We start from the raw sequence: 27,960 nt of genomic DNA, 5'->3' as shown, positions 1-27,960 counted from the left end.
TATATTCACATGCACGAAGTGATTTAATTCATTATATAAACAAACAAACTCCGACAATGAAAAGTCGCAAAAAACTGCATTGGATGAGTTTGGATTGGATGAGTCGATGTAATAATATGCAGATTTGCGCATATTGAATAAAAATAACGTTTCATTTGCATATTAAAAAGTATAAAAACTGACAATAAAAATGTTTTGTGTATTTTCCAAAACAAATTTTCATTTTGCAAAAAGGAAAAACCTACAAAACCTCTTCCTATCTTTTGATCAGCAAGGTAGGTGCATTTAGTGTCAGGTGACAGAAATTACACAAGCAGTAAGTGCCTTCTAACACACACAACCACACACACACACACACAAACATATGGGAGCGTTGTGATTCAGTTGCGTCGCGTCAAAGCTGTACGGAGAAGCAGACCAGACGCGTTGCGTGAGCTAAACGGGACCTGCCTCTGGAAAACTATTTAACTTACGAGCTACATATCGTTCATTTGCGGGAATATCTGACCAAAAATAATGCTTTAAAATGATTCCACTGTTGAACATGAAGTTTACGAAGCTAATTCTGTTCCGTGAATTGGGAATCGCCTGTTTTGTGCTGATAAGCGCGGTGTGGTGCTCCGTTTCTGAGAGGAAAGGTGAGTGAAGTTACCTTAACTGTCTGTCACTAACAAAAATCTCATATAGTACGTCTTGAACAGACGTTTATCTACATAAAACGTCTTTTAAAACAGTGCCAAATGAGAAGTTTGAGAATAGAAGGAAATAAATGAGGTAAATTAACTTGCGTGTCCACACTTTTGACAGTGTAAACAAACAAACAGATAGATAGATAGATAGACAGATAGATAGATAGATAGACAGACAGACAGAAAAAACATGGTGTAGAATTCGCTTTGAATCAATTTTCACTCAGAAACTGCTAGTAAATTTAACAAATAATTACAAAGAAATGGCAAGTAACATTGAATTAAACATTAAAGTTCCAAGTAGAAATACTGAAATAGTATTACATACATATGTCTAGTAAAACATACCACAATAATCTATTTTGTTTACATTTTACAGTGTAGATAGATAGACAGACAGGTAGGCAGATATGATTACGGTTTGATTACTGATAATTATGATCACTACGATTACAGATTATAATATGGGTACTGTATGTATATGATTCAAATTTTAATGATATTACTCTTTACGTGTATAATAACTAATGATCTGAAAAGCATTAGGTAGATGAGATTAGAGAACTGCCGTGACATTATTAATCATATAACCAGCTGCAGGTTTGTCTTTAACCCCAGCAAGTGACCCCAAGACAAGGAGTCTCTCATGTTTCTAAAAATGTAATGAACATAATTAAGTCTGAAACATACTTAAAAATACTTGATGAACTTTTGAGACTGGTGACCACCACAGGATGAGGGCCAAGAGTTCAACAGCAGCAGATGGTACCGCTAGACAGCTGCCCCACTGAGTGGGGTCTGGGCCCTCAGCGTCAGTCTGTGGTCCAGTCTCTGGTCTACCCCGGACAGACTGTGTTTAACATGCTGTTTGAGGTTTCTTGCCAGTTTAGAAATTAACAGCAGATGGTGGCTCCCAACACTGTCCCAGAACAAACCAGGCAGAAATGGGTTAAATACATTTTGATTCTGTGGTGACAACTGGAATCAAAATCAAGAGAACAAAACAAAATGGTTTGTAAATCTTAAATGATTTGTAGGCTAATTGTAACATTAAAATAATGCAGAATCATTCATGTAACTTAAGTAAATGCGTATTATTAAATATAAAGTAGTCTAAAATGGAGAGATCCATCTCTAAAATTGGCTTATCACTTTATTTAAAAAAATGTGATGTACACCTACAGTATGACTGCAGGCTAAGTGTGTCAGATTTTTGTTATCTGATAAACAGCACACCTATTAAACACAAAAGAAACTTTGCATGCTGTCCTGGACATTCTAATCATACTTTTCAGCACAGAAACCAATGACGCAGACAGTACAACTCGATTAGTAGATTTCATCTGCATTTCTTTTAACAGTTTACTGACAGTAGGTTAATTATTTATTTTATACAAAGTAAGATGCTGAGTTAAAACAATGAATTGTGAATTATATTGTGTCTGTCAATGATAATGCAGACTTGTGCTGCTGTCTGAGGAAAAGCAGTGTTTGTTGGTCATTTTTTCCCATTTTATTTTTTCTTCTTCCTGTTATTTCTTGCATTTCAGTATTGCAGATAAATATTAATAATTAACTTAATCTATTTTACCTTCGTCCCTTTGATTTTTCCCAGGAGTGTCAATCAATAAAAATGTTGAATTAATTACACGATTTAATGAATAATTGATCCACTGAGAAAACAGATTAATTAATATACTTCAATGCCAATACATTATTGTGGCTTTATCAGTTTTGCAACCAAAATGCATTCATGCACATTTTATAATTAATCATACCAAATTAATGCCACAACCCTATACTTTCAAGACAAAAAAAAACAGACAGTGAATGACTATTCACACCTGTTGGTTGACTATGCCTTTAAAGGTGAAGTGTTTAACTTAAAAAAAAAATACTTTCTCCTGTCCCAGCATAGACTTTCTCCTGAGAAGTGCAAACATTTCCATGCTATCAAAACATTGCTCTGTTTGTTTAAGCATCCCAGTCAGCCCAGCACAACAACACTGTGAGTTTAAGATGGGAGTATCTGTTTTGTGACCATTGGCAGAGTTCAAGAAAACTGTCATTATTTCTTGCAAGTCTTTTTTGGTTAAATTACACACCTTTAATGACCTGTCAGTTTAAGTGTGGAAAGCCTTCTGGCGATGGGTCTGTGGTATGCGTGTGTCAGCATAACCTGTCAGTCAGTATTGTCTCCGGGGCATCTCATACTTCGTTTCACTCCCACAGCCTGTGGCAGAAAAAAAGAGAGAGAGAGAAACGGTTAGAATAAAGGTTATTAGAAAGCAGATACTTTTGTTTGACCTACTTTGCCTTGATGACATCAAGCATCATTAAAGGAACAGTTCACCCAAGAATGAAAATTTGCTGAAAATCTACTCACCCTCAGGTCATCCAAGATGTGTCCAAATAGCTGATAAAAACATCACAATAATCCACAAGTAATCCACACGACTCCAGTCCATCAATTAACATCTTGCGAAGTGAAAAGCTGCATGTTTGTAATAAACAAATCGAAATAAACAAGTAAATTTTGGCCAAAATATTATAATCCATAATATTGCTTCCTCCAGTGAAAAAGTCTCCAGTCTCCTGTTATTGTCTCACATCAAAATCCACCAACATATTTGTTAAGAACTTCTTTGGACTGTTTTCGCTTATAAACGGTGCTTAAAGGGGTTATATGATGCAATTTCAAGTTTTCTTTTCTCTTTGGAGTGTTACAAGCTAATTCGTCCAATCACAACGCACTGGATAGCTGGCCAATCAGAGCACACCTCGCTTTTCAGACCGATGAGCTTTGCAAAAATCGACGCGTTTCAGAAAGGCGGGGCATAGAGGAGAAACAATAATGTACAGTATGTGGAAAATAATGTGTTTTTTGAACCTTAAACCACATAAACACATTTCATTACACAAAATAATGTTCTTTTTAGCAACATCATATGACCCCTTTAATCTGTGCATACTTCTCTCCTGATTCGGATGAGACATCTTTTTTACTAGAATGCAATATTATGGATAGAGGATGCATAGTTTGAAACTAAAAACCTAAACTTATTACAAACATGCAGCTTTTCACTTCAATGATGGACTTGGGTCATGTGAACTATTTTCGAATGAACTATTCTTTTAACTGGAATGAAATGACACCCATTCATGTGAATCCTGAATGTGGGTAGACAAGCGGTTGACGTAGGTGAAGATTACTGTCATTAGATTAACCGAAAGACAAAGCCAAATACTGTGGTAAGGTAACACGCCACCACTATCAGATCTTGCATTTGTTCAGGGATTTCATCATTCACAATCGGCGGCATGCAGAGTCAGGCCCAGAGTTTGACAAATTATGTCACAACATTTATTTGCCACTGTTTTTTACAGACCATTAGGCCAGAAGCATACTCAGCACTAGATATCAGATGTCTTTGATCAAACACAAAGATACATATTTCATACTGAACGTGTTGTGTTGTGTAACATTGGTTCCATTGAGAAACAAAAAGCAAATCTATGCATTGCCTATAATAATCATGATTCATTTCATTTATATTTTTTGTACTTAATCCATTTGTCATTTAGTTCATTTTAAAAGAATGACAACAAAACAACAACTCAGCTACATTCAGAAATATCCAGTCATCATGTATCAGTCACATTCAATATGAGCTGGTATAAATACATTGTATCTGAATACATATCCCTTCTCTTAGTCCACATGCAAGCACTAATCACTAAAGATATTAGTGTCCTCATTCTACCCAGTGTTCTGTTGTAATTTGGTCAAGACATCACCATTTGATCTAAATCGAATTGTCTTTAAAACTCTTTGCAGGCTTATAAATATCCAGAGTCTCTATGACCGCTGTTACTATACTAAAGACTAGAAAAGCTCTCCTGTTTACATGCATCACACTCTCTGACCACCAGATACAAGGGTAAATTGATGGAAAGTAATGCAGTCAATGTAAATGAATACATAACCGCAATCTATTATTGTTAAAAATGTCAAAATAGTTCGTCACCCATCTAAGCCCCATATTCAATTGATCTGCTAAGTGGTATGAAATGTTTAATAGATTTTCATTTAAAACATTTGAGCAAAATCAATTTTAGTCTGAGATGCCAGTATATTTAGTCAATAATGGGTCTTACATATAGGTAACTTGGAGGTTATCTCTGGCCATTAATAATGGACTTGTTTCAGAGGTGACGGAGTTCCTACAAAAACCTTTTCCAACATTGACAATAATAAGATATGTTTCTTGAACAGCAAATCAGTATTAGAATGATTTCTGAAGCATCATGTGACATTGAAGACTGGCGTAATCATGCTGACAATTCAGCTTTGCATCACAGGAATAAATTACATTTTAAAATATATTAAAACTGAAAGTAGCTATTTTAAATTGTAATACATTTTCACAATATTACAGTTTTTTCTGTATTTTAATTCAAATTAATACAGCCTTGGTGAGCAGAAGAGGCTCCTTTTTTAAAAACATAAAAAAATCTTACCGACCCCAAACTTTTGAATGCTAGTGTATGCCTGCTGTATGCCTTTTTATTCTTATCTTAAGGATTTGTGTTATTTACAAGACAACCCATCTACATCAAACTGCAAAAACAGTTACAGATTTTAGGATTTACAGACCATGATAAACCAAGGCCATAGCCTTGAGGCTTTACATAAGTGTGTTTATTTGGAAAACAGCAGCCATAGAAGATACCTCAAATTATGAGGCTTCTTCAGGGGTGTGCTGTTATTTTCGAAGCATTCAAATTAGCATATTTTGCGTGGTGGAAAATAAAACTGTAGAACAAACTCTCCGGTAACCAACCAAAACACCCTGGCAAAGACATAGCAACTCCCTACCGTTTAAAACACTCCAGTTTAGTGGCAGCAACTTTCGCACTGGAAAACTGATTTTTGTCTTCTTCAACAAAATATATGAATTTACTAAAATTCATGTCTCATGTTGTTTACCAAATGCAGTGATCATGCCACGTTTTTACTTCAGCAGTCAGCAAATCACCCCATAGACAAAGAGCTGAATTCATACAATGGTTAAATTTTGATGGCGAGGTCACAAATAGACAATATGTTGCTTATTTGATTTAGACAGACCCTGTTGTTTGTAAAAAAAAAAAAAAGCACACAGCCATGGAGCGAGACATCTCTGTCTCACGCTGTAAATTGTATTTACTACAATTCAGTTAGACGGTATTTTATCCACATGTCTCTCATTTAGGGTGACAACAGTGAACTTATAGACACTCTATTGCAAGCTAAAGAGAAACAGAAGATGTAAGAAACACAATCATGTGAAACTGCTGCTCACAAACTGATAACAATTTATCTTGCGTTTAAAGAATATTTAAACATACACTCTTAAAAATAAAGGTACTTCATGATGCCATAGAAGAACCTTTTTGTCTAAATGTTTCCATAAAGAACCTTTAACATCTGACGACCCTTTCTGTTTCACAAGAGGTTCTTTGTAGCAAAAGAAGGTTCTTCAGATTATGTAAAGGTAAGAAAGAGATGGTTCTTTAAAGAACCTTTGACTGAATGGTTCTTTGTGAAACCAAAAATGGTTCTTCTATGGCATCGCTGTGAAGAACCTTTTGAAGCACCTTTATTTTTTCTTTTTGTACATTAAATACAACAAGTATTAGCTCCTGTACAATAAAATCAGTAGATCACATGTGTGAAACATATAGTAGCCTCAACCTTGGAAAATATGTTTTCAGAGTCAACAACGTTAATGGATAAATCAAAAATTTAAGATGAAAATTTGGTTCCTCAGGCAAAACACTATGAAAAAAAATATTTCCAGTAAATGCATAGCACATATACTAACACAGTTGGCTTCCCGTTAGGTGTATTCCTGGAAAGTCGTTCAGATGGAAAACAGGATGTGTTATGACAAATGCTGTTGACTTTTTCTGCTCATGTGGATCAATACTTTTTGCAACAGTGCAAACTTACTCTACAAACAGAGTCAACCCTGTTGTCTGCCCACAGTCAAACTTAGTCACCAACAGGACATCCAGATAGTCATCTCCTGGAAAACAAGGTTATGGTGCATTTGGGGTTATAGCCCAAACTTGAAACTATAGATATACTGTAACACTGTGCAATTATGACATTACATCATGAAATTACAGTAGATTCCTAAATGCAAAGACGTTCTCAAAAAGTAAGCTCACTAGCACTTACTGACACAACATTCTGGTAGATTCGGCCCAAAAATCTAAGTAGACAGGAAGTTGTGTGTCATGCATTGAACCCAAATGAATACTTTTCAAGTGATTTAGTTCCATATAATAAACAAAAGCATCACTGAACAGATTTCATTTTTTGCATATGAAAAAAGCCACATCCATTTATTATGTGTTGCTTCATTAACATAAAAGTAATAAAGCTACAGGAAGATATACTCCAAATATTTTACCTTCAGTGAGTCATCCAAAGCATATCTAAAAAATGATGCATTAGGGAAAAAAAGAGAGCAATGAAAACTGTAATAAAGCAAGCATGGGAACAAATGCATGGCCTGTTAAAAATAGGTTATATTCATAGACAGCCTTGAAAAGATGATCCCAGAATATCTCCTAATTAATCGATCATTGTTATTTTTCACATCCTTGTACTTAAGAAGATAAGCCATACCTGAAAGAAGTTTCTTAGAAAGCATACACAACACTTTTTTTTTTTTTTTTGATTTTTAAAATGTTTTTTAAAAGAAGCATCTTATGCTCACCAAGGATGCCTTTATTTAATCCAAAATATAGTTAAAACAGTAATATTGTGAAATATTATTACAGTTAAAATTACTGTTTTCTATTTGACTATATTTTAAAATGTAATTTATTGCTGTGATGCAAAGCTGAATTTGCAGCATCATTACTCCAGTCTTCAGTCACAGATCCTTCAGAAAACAAGTTGCGTTATTGTTCAAGAAACATTTCTGACCAAGGTTGAAAACAATTGAGCTACTTTTTTTGATAAATTTGAAAGTTAGTTTATTTGAAATAGATATCTTTTGTAACCTTGTAAATATCTTTACTGTCACTTTTGAAAAAAATAATGCATCCTTGCTGAATAAAAGTATTCATTTCTTTAAAAAAACTAATTAAATCGTACATTTTGGGGCTACAAATATGGAAGGTGGTTTTGTTTTCGTCACATGCTGCTGGTACTGTCACTAAGGCAGTGACAGATTGATTTATTTCTTTGCATTGCACTTCTCAAGTCTTGTGTTTCTTTGCATTGATTAGATCTCGATAACCCTTGCGCATGGTTTGCATCAGTTGCAAAAGACAAAAACACTTGAGTTTAACATAGTCAGACTGCTGTTCCACAGTTCCTGATGGTTAGACTGATGCGAGTTAAGATATTCCTCCATAAATATTTTTTCAAGGAGCAACCTGTTCAGTCACATCCCATTGTTCGGGCTCATGCCTCAGGCACTGCTGCTGAACATCCGCCCGTAGAAAACAGCTGCATGTTTTGCAATCCGTTCAGACAATCTCGTATTTTAAGGGCTTGCGAAGTGAACATTAAGGGTTAAAACTTCATGACCCTAATCTTTATTTGAAATCTGCCCTAGAGCGGAGATCTGAAAAAGCCAGTAACGCCTGATTATTTCTTCAGTTTTTGACATCTAGTGTTAATATTTTTCTTGTCATAACCCTGATTAATTTAGACATGCTGGATTTTCAGAAGGTAATTTATGCAAGAGCTGCATGTCTTGACCGTGTTTGTTCTTCCTGACCGTCTCACCTCTCACAGCTTCACAGGTAGAACTATAATGCCAAAGATGTCAAAATGCAACTCTTGCAAAAATGGAAATACCCTTCATGTGCGCTGCCATGATGTAATGATAACCATGTTTGCACTTTCATTTGAATATTTTTCCATATTTTGTTCAGACAATCTTGCAGCATACTCAGATTTAAGACGGAATGAACATGTAGCCAAATATTCAACCCCATATCAATGTTACAATGTGGAATATTTGAGTTTTTACTAAGAAACACGGTTCCAAAGCCTAATGAGCTGACTGTCTGTTTGCTGTCTACATAGGCAGCTGTCTTCTAATGCCTTACTGAAATAGGGCCTCATAGGAGACTAAATTGGAACACACTATAGGCAACAACTCACGAATAGCACTCCTTGTGCATGGGAGACTCAACTTATTAATAATTCCAATAGTTTCACATTAGCATGTTGCTAAATTAACTACTTACTACAGTGGTTTTCAACCAGCGGGGCATGCATTTGAGAGCCTAAGCACACTTCAAAGGGGGTCCCAAAATGACTTAAAATGATTTAAAATAAGGCAAAACATACTTTAAAATAAGCAAAAATAGCTAAAAATCGAAATACAATTTTAAATTATATATATTTAAAAATATATATATATTTTTTCATTTATTCACTCAACAACAAATGTTGCCTAAGGGAGACAATAAAAGATTAACTGATAGAAAATGAATACAATTTTAAAAAGTCAAGAAAACTTTTATAATATATTTTTTCTACTTATGCCAAGGTCTAAACTATTTTATATAATAATAATAATAATTAATAAAATAAAGTCAAGTCAGTTATTAAGTGAATTACTAGTTATTACAGCAGAATACAGTAAATATCTTGGGGGCCTTTGAATATTGTCTTTGAAAATGGCGGGCCTTTGAGTAAAAAAAAAGTTGTGAATCGCTGTTCTAGTAATCCTAAAATACTGTACCTAACACAAAAATATTGGGCAAAATAATCTTTTGTAATTATATTGAATTATTTGGTAACTTTACAATAAAGTTCAGTTTGTTAACATTAGCTAAATGCATTGGGTATCATTTTACAGCATTTCTTGGTTGATCTTAATTGCTGCATATGCTAAAACATAAGTTGTACATAAGTAAAATAAATAAATATTACATAAATTCATTAATTGGCCTCGATATGCTCTAGCAAAATGTTTACAAACAAAAAAATTGCACTAGATAACACAGACTAAGACTATTGACATTAAACTAAAAATATGTGTAAAGGCTTCTGCCATTAATGTTCTTTTTACATGACATCACAACAATCAAGCCAGAGATTTAAATTCCAACTTGTAATTAGACAAGCAATGAAGAAGTGAACGGAAACACATAATTGTGTCATGATGTGAGTGCATTATAGAACACAACATAATTATGTGGCTACTTTTTGCCTCAGATGATTTTAAGTGCGGTCACAAACATCTCAGGATCTCAATTTTATAAGTTCCCTGGCCTCACTTTAGACACTTTATTGATCCCCGAGGGGAAATAGATGAGTTGTTACCAGCACTGTGTGGAAACACAACCTGCATGTCTTGCACGTGGCAGGCAAGAATTCAGGAGTTCTCAAGTTGAGCAACACTTGTGTGCAATATTTGAGTCTCACCCTCGGTGAACCACATTCTTGATCACGGTGTTCCCGCCCCTAGAATTCGCTCTTCCGCTGGAGATGAGACACATAACGATGACTGCAGGAATTCAACACCTGCATGACAGCAGAGAGACAGCAGAGACGAAACAAGTGCTTGTTTTACACTGTAGCTCTTACATTCACAATGGATTTCGGAAAGTACCATGTTTTCATGAATAGAAGATCATACAATGTAAAATATGTAAAAGGGTAATATGAGCACAATATAATGAAGGCTTGCTGAATCTCAGTGTTTAGGAGGTAGAACTCTATTGAAACCGTTACGTAGTTAATAGAAGTGATGGCTGAAAGTGAAATATGATCTGTTCAGTGCATGAGATGAGCTCATGTTACTGTGAGCAATGACAGAATGGAGAATGCTGGAGTCTGTTTGCATGAGGAACTGCTACAAGCCGTGTCTTAAAGGGATAGTCCACACAAAAATGAAACATCTGTCATCATTTACTCACCCTCATGTAATTTCAAACTTGAGTGACTTTTTTTCCTGTGGAACACAAAATAAGATATTTTGACCTGTGGAATAGCCAGATATTACTGTTAGTTCAGTTCAGAGGTCCATGGTGTTGCAAGTTGGGTAAGTGCATGCTAATATGCCACAGATAACTCAAAACGCTTTACTAATTTTTCCACATTAACTGATACTCTTCATTCATTTTCATTTTTACAGTCATATCATATTGCTGAATGATGGATCAGCTGGCAAGCCGATAATCATTTTCATGTAATGGCAGATAACCAAATAAATGGATGATATTAAAAACTTTACTATTTTGTGTAAATAAATGAAAAATTAAATATTAAAAACTAGTTAATTTAGACATGATAACATTAAAATTGACAGTATGAAAAATTTATATTTTTTATATTATATATTTTTTTTAGATTAAAGTGAGGATTAAAGTGAGTGTTAGAGGTCTGCAAATGTAATCTAAATGTGAAATAAGCACATACAATCAGGCTGAATAAAGACTAATAAAAGTAAATACAGTTCAATAAAATGTCAGCCGATATATGTCAGATTCGATTACAGATCAATTAAAAAATTGAATAATAATATTGGCTGAGACTGGTATACTATACACTACCAGTCCAAAGTTTGGACACACTTGAATGAATTTTATTCACGTTTTTCAATTCAGCTTATTCAAAACATGGCACAAATGAGAAAGAAACCACAGCAACCCGTATTATTTTAGTGGAATGTGAATTTTCTCGATTTCCTATGAAATATAGCACCTTATTAGAAATGATTTGGTCACAAAACTGATACATGCCTACAGACAACAGCATTTAATTACCAAGACTATAATTAACATAGCTTGAGATGAAAACGAATATCTGAAGTATTACAAAAATCTGTCATTTACACTACTGGTCAAAAGTTTTGGAATAACTTTTTAAAATGTTTTTGAAAGAAGTCTCTGCTCACCAAGGCTGCATTTACTGTATTTGATTAAAAAAAAATACAATAAAAACAGTAATATAATAAGTCTGTAATTAAATACAGCCTTAGTGTGCAGAAGAGACTTCTTACTGACTTCTCCTTAATTATTCCAGATTTTGGGTATACTTATTTTGTGTATGTTCTGTCATAATATCACCTTTACTACCCGAGTATTGATTTCACCTCTGCTTTATTCTCCAGTATGTCAGGGAACCAATAATAAGCTGACTCTGCTGGCACAGCCAGACGATCACTACAGAGCCATGGTGCGAATGTACAGTAACTGCACAGTCGTGCTGGAGAACCTGGAGATAACCAACGTTCAGGAGTACCACGACCTCTCCTTTCTCAGAGTGAGTAACATAACACACCAGTATAATAAAATAGCAATTATGAGAATAGATCATTAAAAAATATTCTTTCTTTCATAGAGCATTGAAGAAGTTGGTGGCTACGTGCTAATAGGAATAAACTATGTGGATGTGATACCCCTGGAAAACCTGCGCCTCATTCGAGGACATTCTCTCTTCGATGGCAAGTACGGCCTTGCTGTGGTGGCAAACTTCCACAGGAACGAGTCTGTAGAGAACAACAGCATCACCAGCGGCCTCCGAGAGCTGCGTCTGAGAAGCCTCAGAGGTAAAGCATTAATATTTATTCATTTAGCAGCAGATGCTTTTATCCAAAGTGACCTACAGTACAAATGAAGCATTATGCATCCACAGGCACCAAAATGTGTTGAATACAGCATGCAATATGTATATAAAGTCACATTTTCTATTAATTATAGTGGCAGATCATATTTTTTCCTTCTTTATCTGGCAGAAATTCTGAAAGGTGGGGTTAAAATAGCCCACAATCCTTTGCTTTGCAATGTGGAGACCATACAGTGGTTGGACATTGTGCAGGATGACAGTGACGTGAATGTGTCGGGAGGGACTGATCCTCAGTGTAAGTATTTCGTTTTACAAACATAAATCATGCAATATACACAACCATTCAAAAGTTTGAGGTTAGTATAGTTTTTTTTTTTATGGATGCGTGAAATTGATAAAAAGTGATAGTTAAGACATTTATAATGTTACAAAACATTTCAGTTTCCAATGTACAAAAATTTACTGTATATTCATGAACGAATTTTGAAAAAAGTAGCATGGTTTCCACAAAAATATGGAGCAGCTCAACTGGTTTCAACACTGATAATAATAATAAATGTTTCTTGAGCAGCAAACCAGCATATCATAATGATTTCTGAAGGATCATGTGACACTGAAGACTGGAGTAATGATGCTAAAAATTCAGCTTTGCGTCACAGGAATAAATTATATTTTAAAATGTATTAAGATAGATAACAGTTTTTTATTGTAATAATTTCTCACAATAATTCTGTTTTTTAAATATTTTGAATGGTAGTGTATCTATATATGTCTATAAATCATTAAATGATGTATTAATAAAAAAAATGAAATATAAAACAAACACTTTCTTTCATACCTCAGGCAGACGATGTGACTCAGGGTGCTTTAATGGATCGTGTTGGGCTCCAGGACCAGAGAACTGCCAGACCTGTAAATTCAGTTGTATATATAATTCTCCAAAGGAATATATATGAGTGAACTACGTCCTAACAAATGTTCTTTCACCTTCACTGTCAGTTACTCGGCTGAACTGTGCCGAGCAGTGCTCACGGAGGTGCAAGGGTCCCAAACCCATCGACTGCTGCAGTGAACATTGCGCTGCAGGCTGCACCGGACCCCGACCAACAGACTGTCTGGTGAGTGGAGTGCTTTTCAAAACGTATTATGTAAATTCGTAAAACACATGCTAAGTCGTACTAACATAAAGATCTAACATTTTAAATGAAGCATGAAGTATTGGTGCTTATCTATTGATCGTGTTCAACCTACAGAGAAAATGTGTTTTATGATTTATACTCTTAACATTTAAAATGTCAGAATTGTTTGCATTTTATTTAAATAAACATTAATATATTTTATTATATATTTTAATGTACAATATTTTCATCAACATTTTATTTAATTTTTTTTATATATTTTTAATCAATTTATAGTTTTGATACCTAATGATCAGTAGGGAACAAATGTTGTTTATGATGACAGTGTAAGGCCTCTTTTTCTGCAGTCCTGCAGAGACTTCCAGGACGATGGGACGTGCAAGGATGCGTGTCCACGTCTTATGCTGTACGACCGCAACACTCACCAACTTGTTCCCAATCCTAACGGGAAGTATAACTTTGGAGCCACCTGTGTGAAGAAATGCCCTTGTAAGTTTGGTTTTCATGCATCTGAGATTACTACAATAATCTAAGACACTATGACAAGAGCAGATAATTATTTTCATTATAAACCTTTAGTATGTAAATATAAGAGCCCCAAAAGTCATGGAGACATACTGGCTCATTGCTATTGTGCATAACAACCACCAACATTTTCTAGAGGCAAAAATTACATTGGTCTTTAGCCAGTTATGATTGCAAATACACAAGCAAAGACACACCCAGAGGTTATGCGCTGTGTAAACAAAGAGCTACTGTAAGTTCTCTGAGGTTTATTTTAGGTAAACACTTAAAAAAATTGCTTAAGACCTAAAATAAATTGTGTAACTATTGATAAATATAATATATGAACATCAGTTATCTTACACGTGTCTCCTCTAGAGTTTCAGAAGAGATGTCAACAAGGTCTCAAACGGCTTCAGATGTCAAGAAACAAGTCTGCAGTCAAAATTCAGAGATCTCAATTGAAACTCAACATTTTTTCTCAAATTCTCTCAAGACCAAATCATCTGAGCTATATATAATGTTAATTTTACAGCTCTATACTATATGTCAATAACTCATTTGTGCTTTTTTTATTTAAGGAGAAACATCTAGGAGAAACCGCATCTATACTTATCTGAAAGATAACTGCAAACGCCTCTGTCTGCTGCAGATAACTTCGTGGTGACCGATCATGGTGCCTGCGTTCGAACCTGCAGCAGTAACATGCATGAAGTGGAGGAGAACGGAATAAGGAAGTGCAAACAATGTGATGGCTTGTGCCCGAAAGGTCAGCAATGTCATTCATTAATTAAGAGTGTTGTTTCTGACACATGTAATCAATTTTGCATGACACGGATATCTAATAAATGTTAAATAATTTGAACGTGTTTTATTTCAGTCTGTAATGGTCTTGGAACAGGAGCGCTTGTTAACACCATCGCAGTCAACGCGACCAACATTGACTCATTTATCAACTGCACCAAAATAAATGGGCACATTACAATAATGAAGATGACTTTTCAAGGGTGAGATTCTATGGTCTACGTCCAGACTAAATCATTCAACCTTGTTTTTTTTATGCTATACATTTAATCTAATGTTATAAATATTCTTTTCAAGGGATGTTTTTACAAATACTCCAAGCATGGACCCTGCAAAACTCGACTATTTCAAAACGGTGAAGGAAATTTCAGGTAAACTATATATATGTGTTTGCATCATGTATGTGTATATATATATATATATATATATATACATATGCATGTTTGTATTTATATATACATAATAAATACACACAGTATACACACATATATTATGTAAACAAAAACTTATTTTGCATGCGATTAATTGCTTTACAGCACTAATATATATATATATATATATATAATTTTAGTTGTATAAATATACATTATTTAATACACCATCTTGGCATATGAATGGCATTTGTCTTTGACTAAAGCCTTATTTAGCAGTACTATTTTTTTTCTCAGGGTTTCTGGTAATCCAAAACTGGTCTGAACACCTCAATTCCCTCAGTCCCTTTGAAAACCTGGAGATTATCAGAGGAAGAACTAAACAACAGCGAGTTTCATCATGTCAACTTAGAAATAACTAGTTTCCTTTGCATATTAAACCTGTTTTTATCATGGAAAAAAGATACTTTTCACCTTTAAACAGTGTTTCTGTCTTTACCTCTCTTATAAATGCAGTGGCACCGTCAGTTTTGCAGCTTTGAACATACCACACCTGGATCATCTCGGCCTCCGTTCGCTGAAGGAGATCAGTGATGGTGACGTGGTGATCAAGAACAACCCCCGCCTCTGTTACGTTGAAGGCAGCTACTGGCCGAAGCTGTTCAGATCAGTGAACCAGCGCATACGAAGTGGAAACAATGCAGCAATGCACAGCTGTGGTATGAGAAATATTTTTTGTTTTTATCTATACGCAACTTATTAGTTGGCCAGCAATTTCGACCATGTGAGGTCACAGAGTTTGTATAATCAAACAAAAGCTCTCGTGTGCTCTTCAGAGCAGCAGAACAGTACCTGTGATAGTATGTGTGGAGAGGAAGGCTGCTGGGGTCCAGGGCCGTCCATGTGCGTCTCCTGCCAGCATGTCAGCCGTAGGGGGCGCTGTGTCAGCCACTGCAACTTGCTGGATGGGTGAGTGTCCAACAGAGAGTCCACTGAAGAAGGTTATCTGCTGCTCATTTTCTAGTGCAACATTGACAAATGATACTGAATAAAAAATAACAGAAAGTCTATTAATGGTTAAAGTAATGCATTTAATATGCATCTTTCAGATATTATCAGATGCATGGGTTTACATGCGGTTATTTCTCTTAATAGAGTGCATTAGAGCAGCCCATTGGTATTTTTCCATTCATTTTTCCCATAGGGATTTAAAAAAAAAGACATTGTTAAAGGGATAGTTCATCCAAAAATGAAAATTCTGTCATTAATTACTCTGCCCTCATGTCGTTTTAAACCCGTAAGACCTTCGTTCATCTTCAGAACACAAATTAAGATATTTTTTATGAAATCCGAGAGCTTTCTTACCCAGCATAGACAGCAGGGGAACTTTGCGCACAAAACGTATTCTCGTAGCTTCATAAAATTACGGTTGAACCACTAATGTCACACGGACTATTTTAATGATGTCCTTACTACCTTTCAGGGCCTTGAACATTTCAGTTGCATTGCTGTCTATGCAGTTTCAGAAAACTCTCGGATTAATGACAGAATTTTTTTTTTGTGAACTATCCCTTTAAAGCCTTATAAGCCATGAACCAAAACAACCAGCTACAAGGTAAATAATATTTAATGATATTTAAGTATTTTGACAAGATAGTGAGGCAGTCTTGATGACATCATCAGCAAAAGCATTTACCCTTAATTAACAAACCCGTAGCTCACAGTAGATCTGCCTTCAATGGTTTGTAAGTTATTGTTAAAAATCTAATGTTTTTTGTTTTTTTTTGGCATTTTCGCCAAAACTTTTGGAATTTTGGCATTTTTACCATAGGACTAATCAGAACTGACAGGAAGCAAAGTGGGAGAGAGCTAGGGGGAGCAGGATCAGGAAAGGTCCTTGAGTCGATGTATGTCAGTGCGCTGCCCACAAGGCTATTGGAGCTGACATCAATTTTCTTTTTACTTTGGAAATGTTTTTCACCTCTGTTGGCTTTTGTACTCTACATGTTTCTACAGAGACCCCCGTGAGTACATGTCAGAGAATGTGTGTTTGGAATGTGACACTGAATGCAAGATCCTGAATGGGACGCCAAGCTGCCATGGGCCGGTATGTCACACCATGTCAATGTTTCCCATATAAACTGCATTATTAGTGATGCTTGCTCACACTTGCTCAAACTAGGGATCTGAACAAACCCCTAAACCTACAGTATTAAACTCGATGGTGAAAATCATTAATGACACCTAAAATCACACAGCTTGTTGAGAAGAGGTGTGCTATTACTTTTCTAATACATTAGACTTGTGATTTTAGTCTGGCAGTCTATTTTGAGCAACACTCAGACAACCATTTTTTTATCAGAAAATGTCCAAACCGGTGTGTAAATTACAGTAATAATGGTAAGATGTGTAAGTGGTTCCAGTGTGAACGTTGTTTTCTCTGCATCTCTTTCTAGGGAGCTGATCAGTGTACTGAGTGTGCTCACTTCAAAGATGGGACGCACTGTGTGGCACAGTGTGCCCAAGGTGTACAAGGCCTTAATAACAGGCTTGTCTGGACATACCCAGACAAAAATGGACAGTGTCAGCCATGCCATGCTAATTGCACGCAAGGGTAAGAAACCTTCTTAGGTGATAATCATTAAAGTAAAATAATAATAATAAAAATATATTTAATAAATAATTTAATATTATTATTTAAATTGTATAAAATATCTTTATTGATATTTATATATAGGTTTATGGTTAACAGAATCCAGTTGGTTTAAACAAGCAGAAATGCAAAATTATGGGGTCACAAAATAAAGTTTTACAGTGCATGTCAACACCACCACTTACTTTAAAATGTTTCTGTTATTATAGGTGCAGCGGACCAGGACTGGAAGGTTGTGAACCAAAAAGGTACAGTAGTTTATGGGTTATTATTCCTATTCCTACTTCATTAACAACAGAAGACATATAAAAGTCATTAGCATCCATGAAATTCAAGAATTTATGAAAAATGTGACCCTGAACCACAAAACCAGTCTTAAGTAGCATGGGTGTATTTGCAATAGCCAAAAATACTATTATATTAGCATACTATATATATATTAGCATACATACAATACTATATATATATTAGCAATAGCCAAAAATACATTGTATGCCAAAAATCATAAGGATATTAAGAAAAGATCATGTTCCATGAAGATTTTCTACCATAAATATATCAAAACTTAATTTTTGATTAGTAATATGCATTGCTAAGAACTTCATTTGGACAGCTTTAAAGGCGATTTTCTCAATATTTAGATTTTTTTGCACCCTCAGATTCCCGATCTTCAAATAGTTGTATCTCGGCCAAATAGTGTCCTGTCATAACAAAGCATACATCAATTGTAAGCTTATTTATTCAGCTTTCATATGATGTATAAATCTCAATTTCGAAAAATTGACCCTTATGACTGGTTTTGTGGTCCAGGGTCACAAATATGATCTCAGATGTGTTTTTTCTGAATTAAAGTTTACTTGTTGAATATCCTGTTTCACTCAGAAATATATTACAATATGGAAGTAAATGCTGTTTGATTTGCTGACTTGAAGCTCAGGGGATTCATATTAAATGTTTTGTTTTTTTTAATGAAAGTAAATGACTTGATATCCTCTCTCTAGCTCTCACATGCCTGTAGTGGCGGCTGGCATTGTTGGAGGCATGCTGCTGAGTATGGTCCTCCTCCTTTTCATCTTCATCATCTTCCGCCGAAGACACATCCGACGAAAGAGGACCTTACGCCGCCTGCTTCAGGAAAGAGAGGTAAGCCACAAAAATGTATTACAAGTCAAACATCATGTATGAACCCCCTATACAACTATATTTCCATCATTATGCAGCTGGTTGAACCGCTGACTCCCAGTGGTGAAGCGCCCAACCAGGCTCTCCTTCGCATTCTAAAGGAAACAGAACTGACGAAAATAAAAGTCCTTGGGTCTGGAGCATTTGGTACAGTCTTTAAGGTACATTTATGAATACAAAGTACACTACAGTCATTTAGCAGGCCTGATAAAGCTTTGTAGAGTTGTAGCCAAGACATTAAGTGTCAACAGAACATCAAGATGGACCATACTCACTCTGCTAACTCACATTTCTGGTATTAATATGATTGGTTCATCAGTACGGAAAGACTGTCCTGTTACTGCAACTGAGAAATAAAGGTTAAAATTAGCAAGATATAAAATCATATTAGGTGTTATATTAGGTGAAAAGCGAAGAAAAAAAACAACTGAAATAAATATAAGCTAAACAGAAATATATGTTACTGCAACTGAGAAATAAAGGTTAAAATTAGCAAGATATAAAATCATATTAGGTGTTATATTAGGTGAAAAGCGAAGAAAAAAAAAACTGAAATAAATAAGCTAAACAGAAATATTAAAAAAAACTAATAAAAATGACAAAGCACATAAAACAATTACTCAAATTAAAATATAAATATAAAGTGAAAAAAATAGATGCCAATTCAAAATATTAATAAATACTATAATAGTATATAAATAATAAACACTTACAATTACATATAATGTAACAATTCCTATTATCTTTTTTATACTCCAAAATGAAAACAAACTCCATGTTTCAAAGCAAAAAAGTAATCTTTAATTAAAAAAAATTTTTTTTTTAAATAGCTCCACCTCTGAAACGATTTTACTGTTTTACCTGGAAATGTGTCACATTACAGAAGTTGCGAACTTCAAATTTCTCAGTCAACATGAAAGTTCTAAGAAAAATGTCCAAAATATTACTTTTCCTTTCTTTTCTTCTAGGGTTTGTGGATCCCAGAGGGTGAGGATGTGAAAATTCCTGTTGCTATCAAAGTTTTGAGAGAGGTCGCATCTCCCAAAGCCAACAAAGAGATCTTAGATGTGGGTATCATGTCATTTGTACTAATGATTAACAATTGTCCTGCATTTAAAACTTGTATTTTGGTGTTTCAGGAGGCCTATGTGATGGCTGGTGTGGATCACCCTCACGTGTGTCGTCTGTTGGGAATATGCCTCACGTCCAACGTCCAACTCATAACTCAGATCATGGCTTTCGGCTGCCTGCTGGATTATGTTCGAGAGAATAAAGACAATATCGGCTCACAGACTCTGTTAAACTGGTGTGTGCAGATCGCCAAAGTGAGTTCAATGTCCTCCGCTTAACCCTCGATATCCACAAACACACACATATACATATATATATATATATATATATATAAAACTGCAATTTTTCACGTAACAATAATTCATTTTAACCAGGACAGAAACATATTTGTGTGGAATTTAAATTACTTTTTTGAAAGTAACTCCAAATATTAATTCCAAGATGCATTAATCTGATTGCTCTTTAAAGGTGTAAGTCTCTTTTACTCACCATTTATTTGATCAAAAAATACAATAAAAACAGTAAAACTGTAAAATATTATTACAATTTAAAATAACGGTTTTCTATTTTAATATAATTTAAATAGGAATTTTTTTCCTGTGATACACAGCTGAATTTTCAGCATCATTACTCCAGTCTTCAGTGTCACATGGTCCTTCAGAAATATGCTGATTTACTGCTCAAGAAACATTACTTCTTACTATCAATGTTGAAATTAGTTGTGCCCAAAAAACATTTATTTGAAATAGAAAACTTTTGTAACATTATAAATGTCTTTACTGTCATTTCTCATCATTTTGATGCATACTTGCTGAATAAAAAGCATTAATTCCTTTAAAAAAATCTTAGTGGCCTCAAAATTTTCAACAGTAGTGTATAAATCTTGCATAAACCATGTACTTACAAATAAGCACATAAATAAATATTTATGTGTTAAATATTATGTATAAATAAATAAACTCCTGCTCCTGCTTCCACAACATTCTCATAAATAAATTCACTGCATTTCTTCTGCAAAACAACAAAATAGCAATTCTGAAAGTGCTGATTCTGAAAGTACTGATTGGATGCACGTCTATGCGCGTTCTTGGAATGCAAAAACATTCTGACCCTTCTCAACAGGGGATGAACTACTTGGAGGAGCGTCACCTGGTTCATCGTGATTTAGCGGCCAGGAATGTGCTGGTGAAGACTCCTAACCATGTGAAGATCACCGACTTTGGCCTGGCCAGACTCCTGGGTGCAGATGAGAAGGAATACCACGCTGACGGAGGGAAAGTAGGTCACGCATTAGTCCACTGATTCAAAATCATTAAGTGTAAAAGAAATAAATGGAAATGCATTAGCATATGTACATATTTGTTGATATTTACAGGAAAATTGACTTATTTGCCTTTGCTAAATTCTTAGGTGCCTATAAAGTGGATGGCACTAGAGTCAATTCGTCACTGGACTTACACTCATCAAAGTGATGTTTGGAGTTACGGTCAGTGCTCATCACTACATATTATATAATGAAAACTGCATTTATTATTACATCACAGGCACATTAGCATAGAAGAGTGTAAATTAAAGGAACAGTTCACTCAAAAATTTAAATTTGCTTAAGACATGCTCACCAATGGATCCTCTGCAGTGAATGGGTGCCGTCAGAATGAGAGTCCAAACAGCTGATAAAAACATCACAATAATCCACACCAATCCAGTCCATCAATGAATGACTTGTGAAGTGAAAAGCTGCATGTTTGTAAGAAATAAGTCCATCATTAAATTTTTTTACCTTTGTTTTTAATACCAGTGCATACTCCATAACAACACTTTCTGCATTGAAAAAGTCTATCCTCTGTTGTCCTCTCATAATATACTGTTTTCATTTGTTAACAGTGCTTGATCTGTGCATAATGCTCACCTGATTCAGGCAAAATGACCTTTTCACTGGAGAAAGCAATATTATCAATAGAGGACTCATATTTTAGCTGGAAGCAACGGTTTGAAGTTAAAAAAGTCTTGATGGATTTGTTTCTAACAAACAAACAGCTTTTCACTTCAGAAGACATTAATTGAGGACTGGAGTGGTGTGGATTACTTGTGTATTACTGTGATGTTTTTATCAGCTGTTTGGACTCTCATTCTGACGGCACCCATTCACTGCAGAGGATCCATTGGTGAGCAAGTGATATAATGCTGCATTTCTCCAAATCTGTTCCTGATGAAGAAACAAACTCATGTTCTGTACATCTTGGATGGTCTTAGTAAATCAGCATTAACACAGACTAATAAATGCTGTCAAATTTAATTATAGTTCATGATATTTCTTGCAATAACAAATTAAACCTCATTGTAGTGTGATTTAATTACCTCTTCAGGGGTCACTGTGTGGGAGCTGATGACATTTGGATCCAAACCGTACGATGGAATCCCAGCCAGAGAGATTGCAGATATTCTGGAGAAGGGAGAGCGTTTGCCACAGCCGTCCATCTGCACTATAGATGTCTATATGATCATGGTCAAATGTGAGTGCTAAGGTTGCATTCGAGAGCAGAATAGAACAGAAAATCATCATTCAAAGGGCTTGTAATGGTAGCTATAAATAAAAGTATTCAGGTTACAGAAAATACAGCATTACAAATTATGCATTACACAAATATTTCAGACGAACAAGAAAAAAAACAAAGACATTGTGAACTATAAAGATTTGTATGCAACATAATAGCCATAATACATAATAGCAGAAATGACTGGACATTAATTTATATCTACATCTAGGCTGGATGATTGATGCTGACAGCAGACCTCACTTCTGCGAACTTGTGGCAGAGTTTTCAAAAATGGCCCGAGATCCATCTCGCTACCTTGTCATTCAGGTAGTTCACAAAAAATATCTGTGTTTTCCTTTTAGGAATGAAAAAAACACCTTGAACTGACATTGTTTTTGTGATTCAATGTGGTGCTGATGAAGGCACAAAATAAAAAACTAAAATGCAAGAAAATTATATTCAAAGGTAATGTATTCATGCTATTTGTAGGTCTTCTGCTTATAATTTGTAAAAAAAAAAATTATTTATACGTTTATTTAATTTAATTGTAGAAGTTTATATACATCAAAAATGAATTACACCAATGAGAGTTTTTAATTTGGCATTATACACAGGGAGATGATCACATGTACCAGCCCAGCCCGACGGATTCGAAGTTCTACATGTCGTGGATCAGTACAGAAGATATGGATGGTGTGGTAGATGCGGAGGAATACCTGCTGCCCAACAAACGATTCTTCAACCAATCACAACCACCACCAACGCCTCAGTATCACAATGCAGCAGTCAGTATCTCCTTCTATGGAACATTATCATTTATAACGTTATTAGCCAAGTACACTTCATCAGACATGATTCACTGGTCTTTTGTGTATTTTTTTTTTTTAAGGACAACTACACGAATGGTGTGATGTTACGCTACATTACAGACCCCACACTTAAAGACCTCATGCTGCCAGGTATTACCATGAATTTAATGGTTCAGAGTATTTATTTATATTCTGTATTTCATATATGTATGTGTGAAAAATTTAAGGGGGTCTGAATACTTTCCGTACCCACTGTATATATATATATATTTATTTTTATTTTATTTTTATTTTTTTTGTTAATTTTATTGTCTGCCTTTTTTTTTTTTAAATGTCTATGTAGTTTTAATATATTTTTCAGTTTTAGTAATTTTATTACTGCAACCTATTTAAGTTAGTTCCACATTTCTAATTTTCATGTTTTTTTTTAGAAGTTTTTCGGGGGGGGGGGTTATTTCATGATTTATTTATTTAATCAAAATGATCTATTTGTTTTATTACTTTTTTATTATATTGATTTATTACACTGACATTGATTTGATTTATATTATCTGTTGTCTCTGGCCAGTTTTTATAGGGCAACCTAAATTTGAAAAATAATCCAAAAAAATTACAACAAATATGAGAATAAAAAAAAGATAAACATATCATGTTCTGGTGCTCACATGCAATTAATATTACTGTTTCATAAGCACATTTTATCTTCTCTTTCCCACAGAGTACATTAACCAGGATGTGACCACAACAAGCAATACGATAAACCCAAACTACGAGGGTCCGGCCCGTGGACAGACAGAAAACGGATATATAGACACGTACAGCTGTAAACCTGACGGGCCAGAGTACCTAAACACCTCCTGCGCTACTCTACCACACTCCCCATGCGCCAACCTCGATAACCCGGACTACCAGCACAACTTCCTGCCCTCGTCCACCACCGACGTTCTTTTCCTCCCTGCGACGGAGAACTTACACTACCTGGGCCTCAGCACAGCCATGCAGTCTCACGTACGTTAGATCAACGTACGTATGAATCACACTGCTTGAACTTCTGGGAGTCACAGGGCACGTGTTAGTATTGCAGCTAGTTTAAGAACAGTGAGGACGTCAGGTCTGGATATGCTTGAAGGCGACTGCCGCATTCAACTCGTTCTTAAAGGGGTGTGGTTGTGAGACATGAAGCTGTGAGTAATGTGTTGAATGTCAAGCTGGAGCACATTTCAGTATTTCTGTATAATATGGGTAATAGTTGATGCTTTTGATGAATGTTGTCGTCTGATGTAGCTTAATTTATTGAACCAAAACTTAATTGAGCTGTTAATACTTCATATAGTTAGACTGATTTAGTAATTAACCTTGGGTAGTACAGTATTTGTAAACCCTGAGTTTACAAGCCAAATAAGATGGATTGGACAAGTGCAGCATATGACAATCACATGACCCGTTTTTTTTATTTATAAATTTTTTTTAATAACTTCTTGTCTGTGAAAATAGTCGCTTGGAAAAGTCAACATGAAACGCCACTCGAGTCGCAACCCCCATTTTACTTCCGCGATATACAGCGTTCAAAACGTTTGGGGTTAGTACGTATCAATTATTATTTATTATAAATTATTATTTATTAAATCTCACACTTTTTGTATCTCATGATTCAGATTTTGGACAAGTGCAGCATATGACAATCACATGACCCGTTTTTTTTATTTATAAATTTTTTTTAATAACTTCTTGTCTGTGAAAATAGTCGCTTGGAAAAGTCAACATGAAACGCCACTCGAGTCGCAACCCCCATTTTACTTCCGCGATATACAGCGTTCAAAACGTTTGGGGTTAGTACGTATCAATTATTATTATTTATTATAAATTATTATTTATTAAATCTCACACTTTTTGTATCTCAGGATTCAGATTTTTTTCTTGCAGTTCCTTTTCTCAGAATTGTGTGATATATAAACGGTCACACAATTTTAAGTTTACATCTTGCATTTCTGAGTTTATCTCTCGCAATTCTGACTTTTCTCTAAATTCTGGGTTTACATCTCGCAAATCTTTTTTTTTTGTATTGATAATAATCAGAAATGTTTCTTGAGCAGTAAATCAGCATATTAGAATAATTTATGAATGATTATGTGGACACTGGAGTAATGATGCTGAAAATTCAGTTTTGCGTCACATGAATAAAATACATTTTAAAACATATTCAAATAGTAAACCATTATTTTAAATTGCAATAATATTTTGTAATATTACCGTTTTATTGCATTGTTGATCAAGTAAATGCACCCACCCTTGGTGAGCATAATTTGAAAACACTAAAATAATCTTACCGACCCCAAACTTTTGAACGGTAGTATAATTCCGAATGAAATAAGATATTCAAGAAATTCATTTTATTGTTACATACCAGAATGGAGAAGGCTGGAAGGGAGGAGCTCGATGACTTTAAAGGAAAAGGTTGTCAACTACCGTATCGGCTGAGGCAAAGCAAGTGATCTCATTTTGATAAAAGATCTTTAAAACAGCCTGTTTTCAGTCGGAATAATTTGCACCAATGATTTGTGCACAACATTGCAAAGAATGTGCATTAGGAATGTAAAGAATACTCTATTCAAATATTCAAGCACAGTGTGAAAATCTCTCATCTGTACCGTAATAACTGCCTGAGTAACAACAGAAATGTTTGTAAATATAACAACGTGCACTGTGAACATATATGGCATTATGTCCACGACACATAAAATTCACAAACACAATGTAAATGTACATAAAAGCTACCTGCAGTCATACAAACACTGACCTTTAACCCTGGACTGCACTTAATGGACCCACTAATTCATTTTTCATGTGAGCGTCCACATTTGGTTTTAATAATTTAACAACTGTTATATTAATTGAAAGAAACACTGTTGGGCTAAAAGGCTTTTTGATGTTAAAAGGCTGTCCTAATACTTTCTCATTCTGCTTTAAATGGCTGAGTTAACAAATCAGACTGCTTGCTTTCTGTCCCCTGTGACACATTCACCCAAGTGTGCACTTATCACACAATCTACTTCTAAATTTCAGGGGGAAAAAGCAGGCCATTATGATATTTTAACTCTACAGGATTCCATTAATATTGAATTAAGTGGCCACATCCACTTGATTGCCCAAAAATGCTGCGTATATTCAGAAAGAAGTTTTAAAATGTAAGTTTGACTGTGAAACCTGTTCTAATTCGCTGTGAGATACTGCACAGACCACATTTAGTATGTAAATATACTTCATGTAGCACAATCCTCCTGAGATCTACTGTATTACACACCTGTGAATGTCTTAGGATTTTTAGGTTTAAAATGTGGTTTAAATCTGTATGGACACTTTGTTACATTGCAGTGTTATTAAATTGTGTTGAAATGTGAAAATGAAATCTTGTGATGTGCCAATTCCATAAAGGACTTTTATGTGTTTAAAAAAAAATAAACAATGATGCACAATGGACCCTTTTCACAGACTATGACAAGGCATTTCCAGAGTTATTAACATCTAGCAAAATTTATGTTTTAATTTTTTTTTTAAATTAGTGTACATTTATTACACTATACTTGGTGCTTTCTTACCTTGGCATTAAATTACTAAAACTAGTTAAGTGTTTCTAATACACAGGCTGTGGATATGATATTGTGGATTTTTTTTCTTTTGCAAACAGCAAGATAAAAATATATTTGTTGTCATTTCTGTTCACCAATAGAAGTCTAAAAGTCTGTTTAGACAAAGTACAGGAGTCATTCTGTAATTTAGGATACATTTCTCATCAGGAAAAAAATAGAAACGATATGCTTTCTCAATAAAATAACTGTTAGTTTCAGTTGATATATTTCATCAGTGTAACCTATCTGCTAGTTGCCAAGCTTGAGAATTTTGATATTATAAAGAAAAATGTTTTGTTGAGTTTGTCAACTATGTTACGGACAAACTGTATGGGTTGACGGGTAACATTGTTGACAATTTCACCATTTTGACAAAATTATCAATCAGGTTGACCTCGGTTTTAATATTTATTTGAATGAAAATCATTAAAATATTAACCGTAACAATGTACCCAACACTCAATCCATATACTCTTGACAAGTCATTGGAGATCAAATACAGAAAAAATGAAGATAATGTTTTCCATAATGTGTTCAAAATGTCTGCTGCAGAAGGGGGTGACATCACATGATGCTGGTCACATCGTTTCATGATGAACCAATTTTTAGTTTTCAAGGGGCGTTTGGTTAGTAACATAGTTGACAGAATTTTTGTGGACATGAGAGAAATGAAATATGGTTAACACTTTACTTGAAGGGGTGTGCATAAGACTGACATGACACCTTCATAATCATGACATGACACGTCATGAATATGAAGGAGGTTTTATGCATGTTTATGACAACTGTCATTAAGTGTCATTCGCTCAGTTATGTAATTTTTAATGCAAATATGACATTATTTGACTTAACCCTAACCTAACCCTACCCTTACCCCTAACCATAGCCCATAACAAAGACATCTCAAACAATGTCATCTTTGCATTAAAAATTACATAACTGAGCGAATGACACTTAATGACAGTTGTCATAAACATGCATAAAA

At 34.8% G+C, this 27,960-nt stretch overlaps 1 protein-coding gene across 3 annotated transcripts; it reads left to right on the top strand.

The window, feature by feature from the left end:
• Nucleotides 1-372: 372 nt before the first annotated feature.
• LOC107732093 (melanoma receptor tyrosine-protein kinase) lies at nucleotides 373-24,742 on the top strand. Of its 3 annotated transcripts, none has more exons than XM_016543341.1 (27): nucleotides 373-638; nucleotides 11,825-11,976; nucleotides 12,055-12,262; nucleotides 12,449-12,574; nucleotides 13,123-13,191; nucleotides 13,279-13,397; nucleotides 13,766-13,907; nucleotides 14,575-14,691; nucleotides 14,803-14,929; nucleotides 15,024-15,097; nucleotides 15,395-15,485; nucleotides 15,614-15,816; nucleotides 15,934-16,066; nucleotides 17,114-17,204; nucleotides 17,554-17,711; nucleotides 17,960-17,998; nucleotides 18,752-18,893; nucleotides 18,971-19,093; nucleotides 19,901-19,999; nucleotides 20,072-20,257; nucleotides 21,126-21,281; nucleotides 21,414-21,489; nucleotides 22,370-22,516; nucleotides 22,770-22,867; nucleotides 23,155-23,322; nucleotides 23,430-23,499; nucleotides 24,068-24,742. In XM_016543341.1, the coding sequence occupies exons 1-27, from the start codon at nucleotides 527-529 to the stop codon at nucleotides 24,364-24,366; spliced, it is 3,525 nt and encodes a 1,174-aa protein (XP_016398827.1). In that variant the 5' UTR covers nucleotides 373-526; the 3' UTR covers nucleotides 24,367-24,742. The 3 variants fall into 3 exon arrangements, 2 of the variants coding, with proteins under 2 accessions (XP_016398827.1, XP_016398826.1); XM_016543340.1 differs by having other exon boundaries at nucleotides 23,155-23,325; XR_001638833.1 differs by lacking the exons at nucleotides 22,770-22,867; nucleotides 23,430-23,499; nucleotides 24,068-24,742 and adding an exon at nucleotides 22,903-23,005 and having other exon boundaries at nucleotides 23,155-23,229.
• Nucleotides 24,743-27,960: the final 3,218 nt, after the last annotated feature.

Source organism: Sinocyclocheilus rhinocerous, unplaced genomic scaffold (genome assembly GCF_001515625.1).
Source record: "Sinocyclocheilus rhinocerous isolate Xijiao unplaced genomic scaffold, SAMN03320098_v1.1 scaffold97, whole genome shotgun sequence".
In the NCBI taxonomy this organism is placed as follows: Eukaryota; Metazoa; Chordata; class Actinopteri; order Cypriniformes; family Cyprinidae; genus Sinocyclocheilus; species Sinocyclocheilus rhinocerous.
The sequence above is the reverse complement of the archived record's forward strand: the minus strand, read 5'-3'. Positions and strand labels throughout refer to the sequence as shown.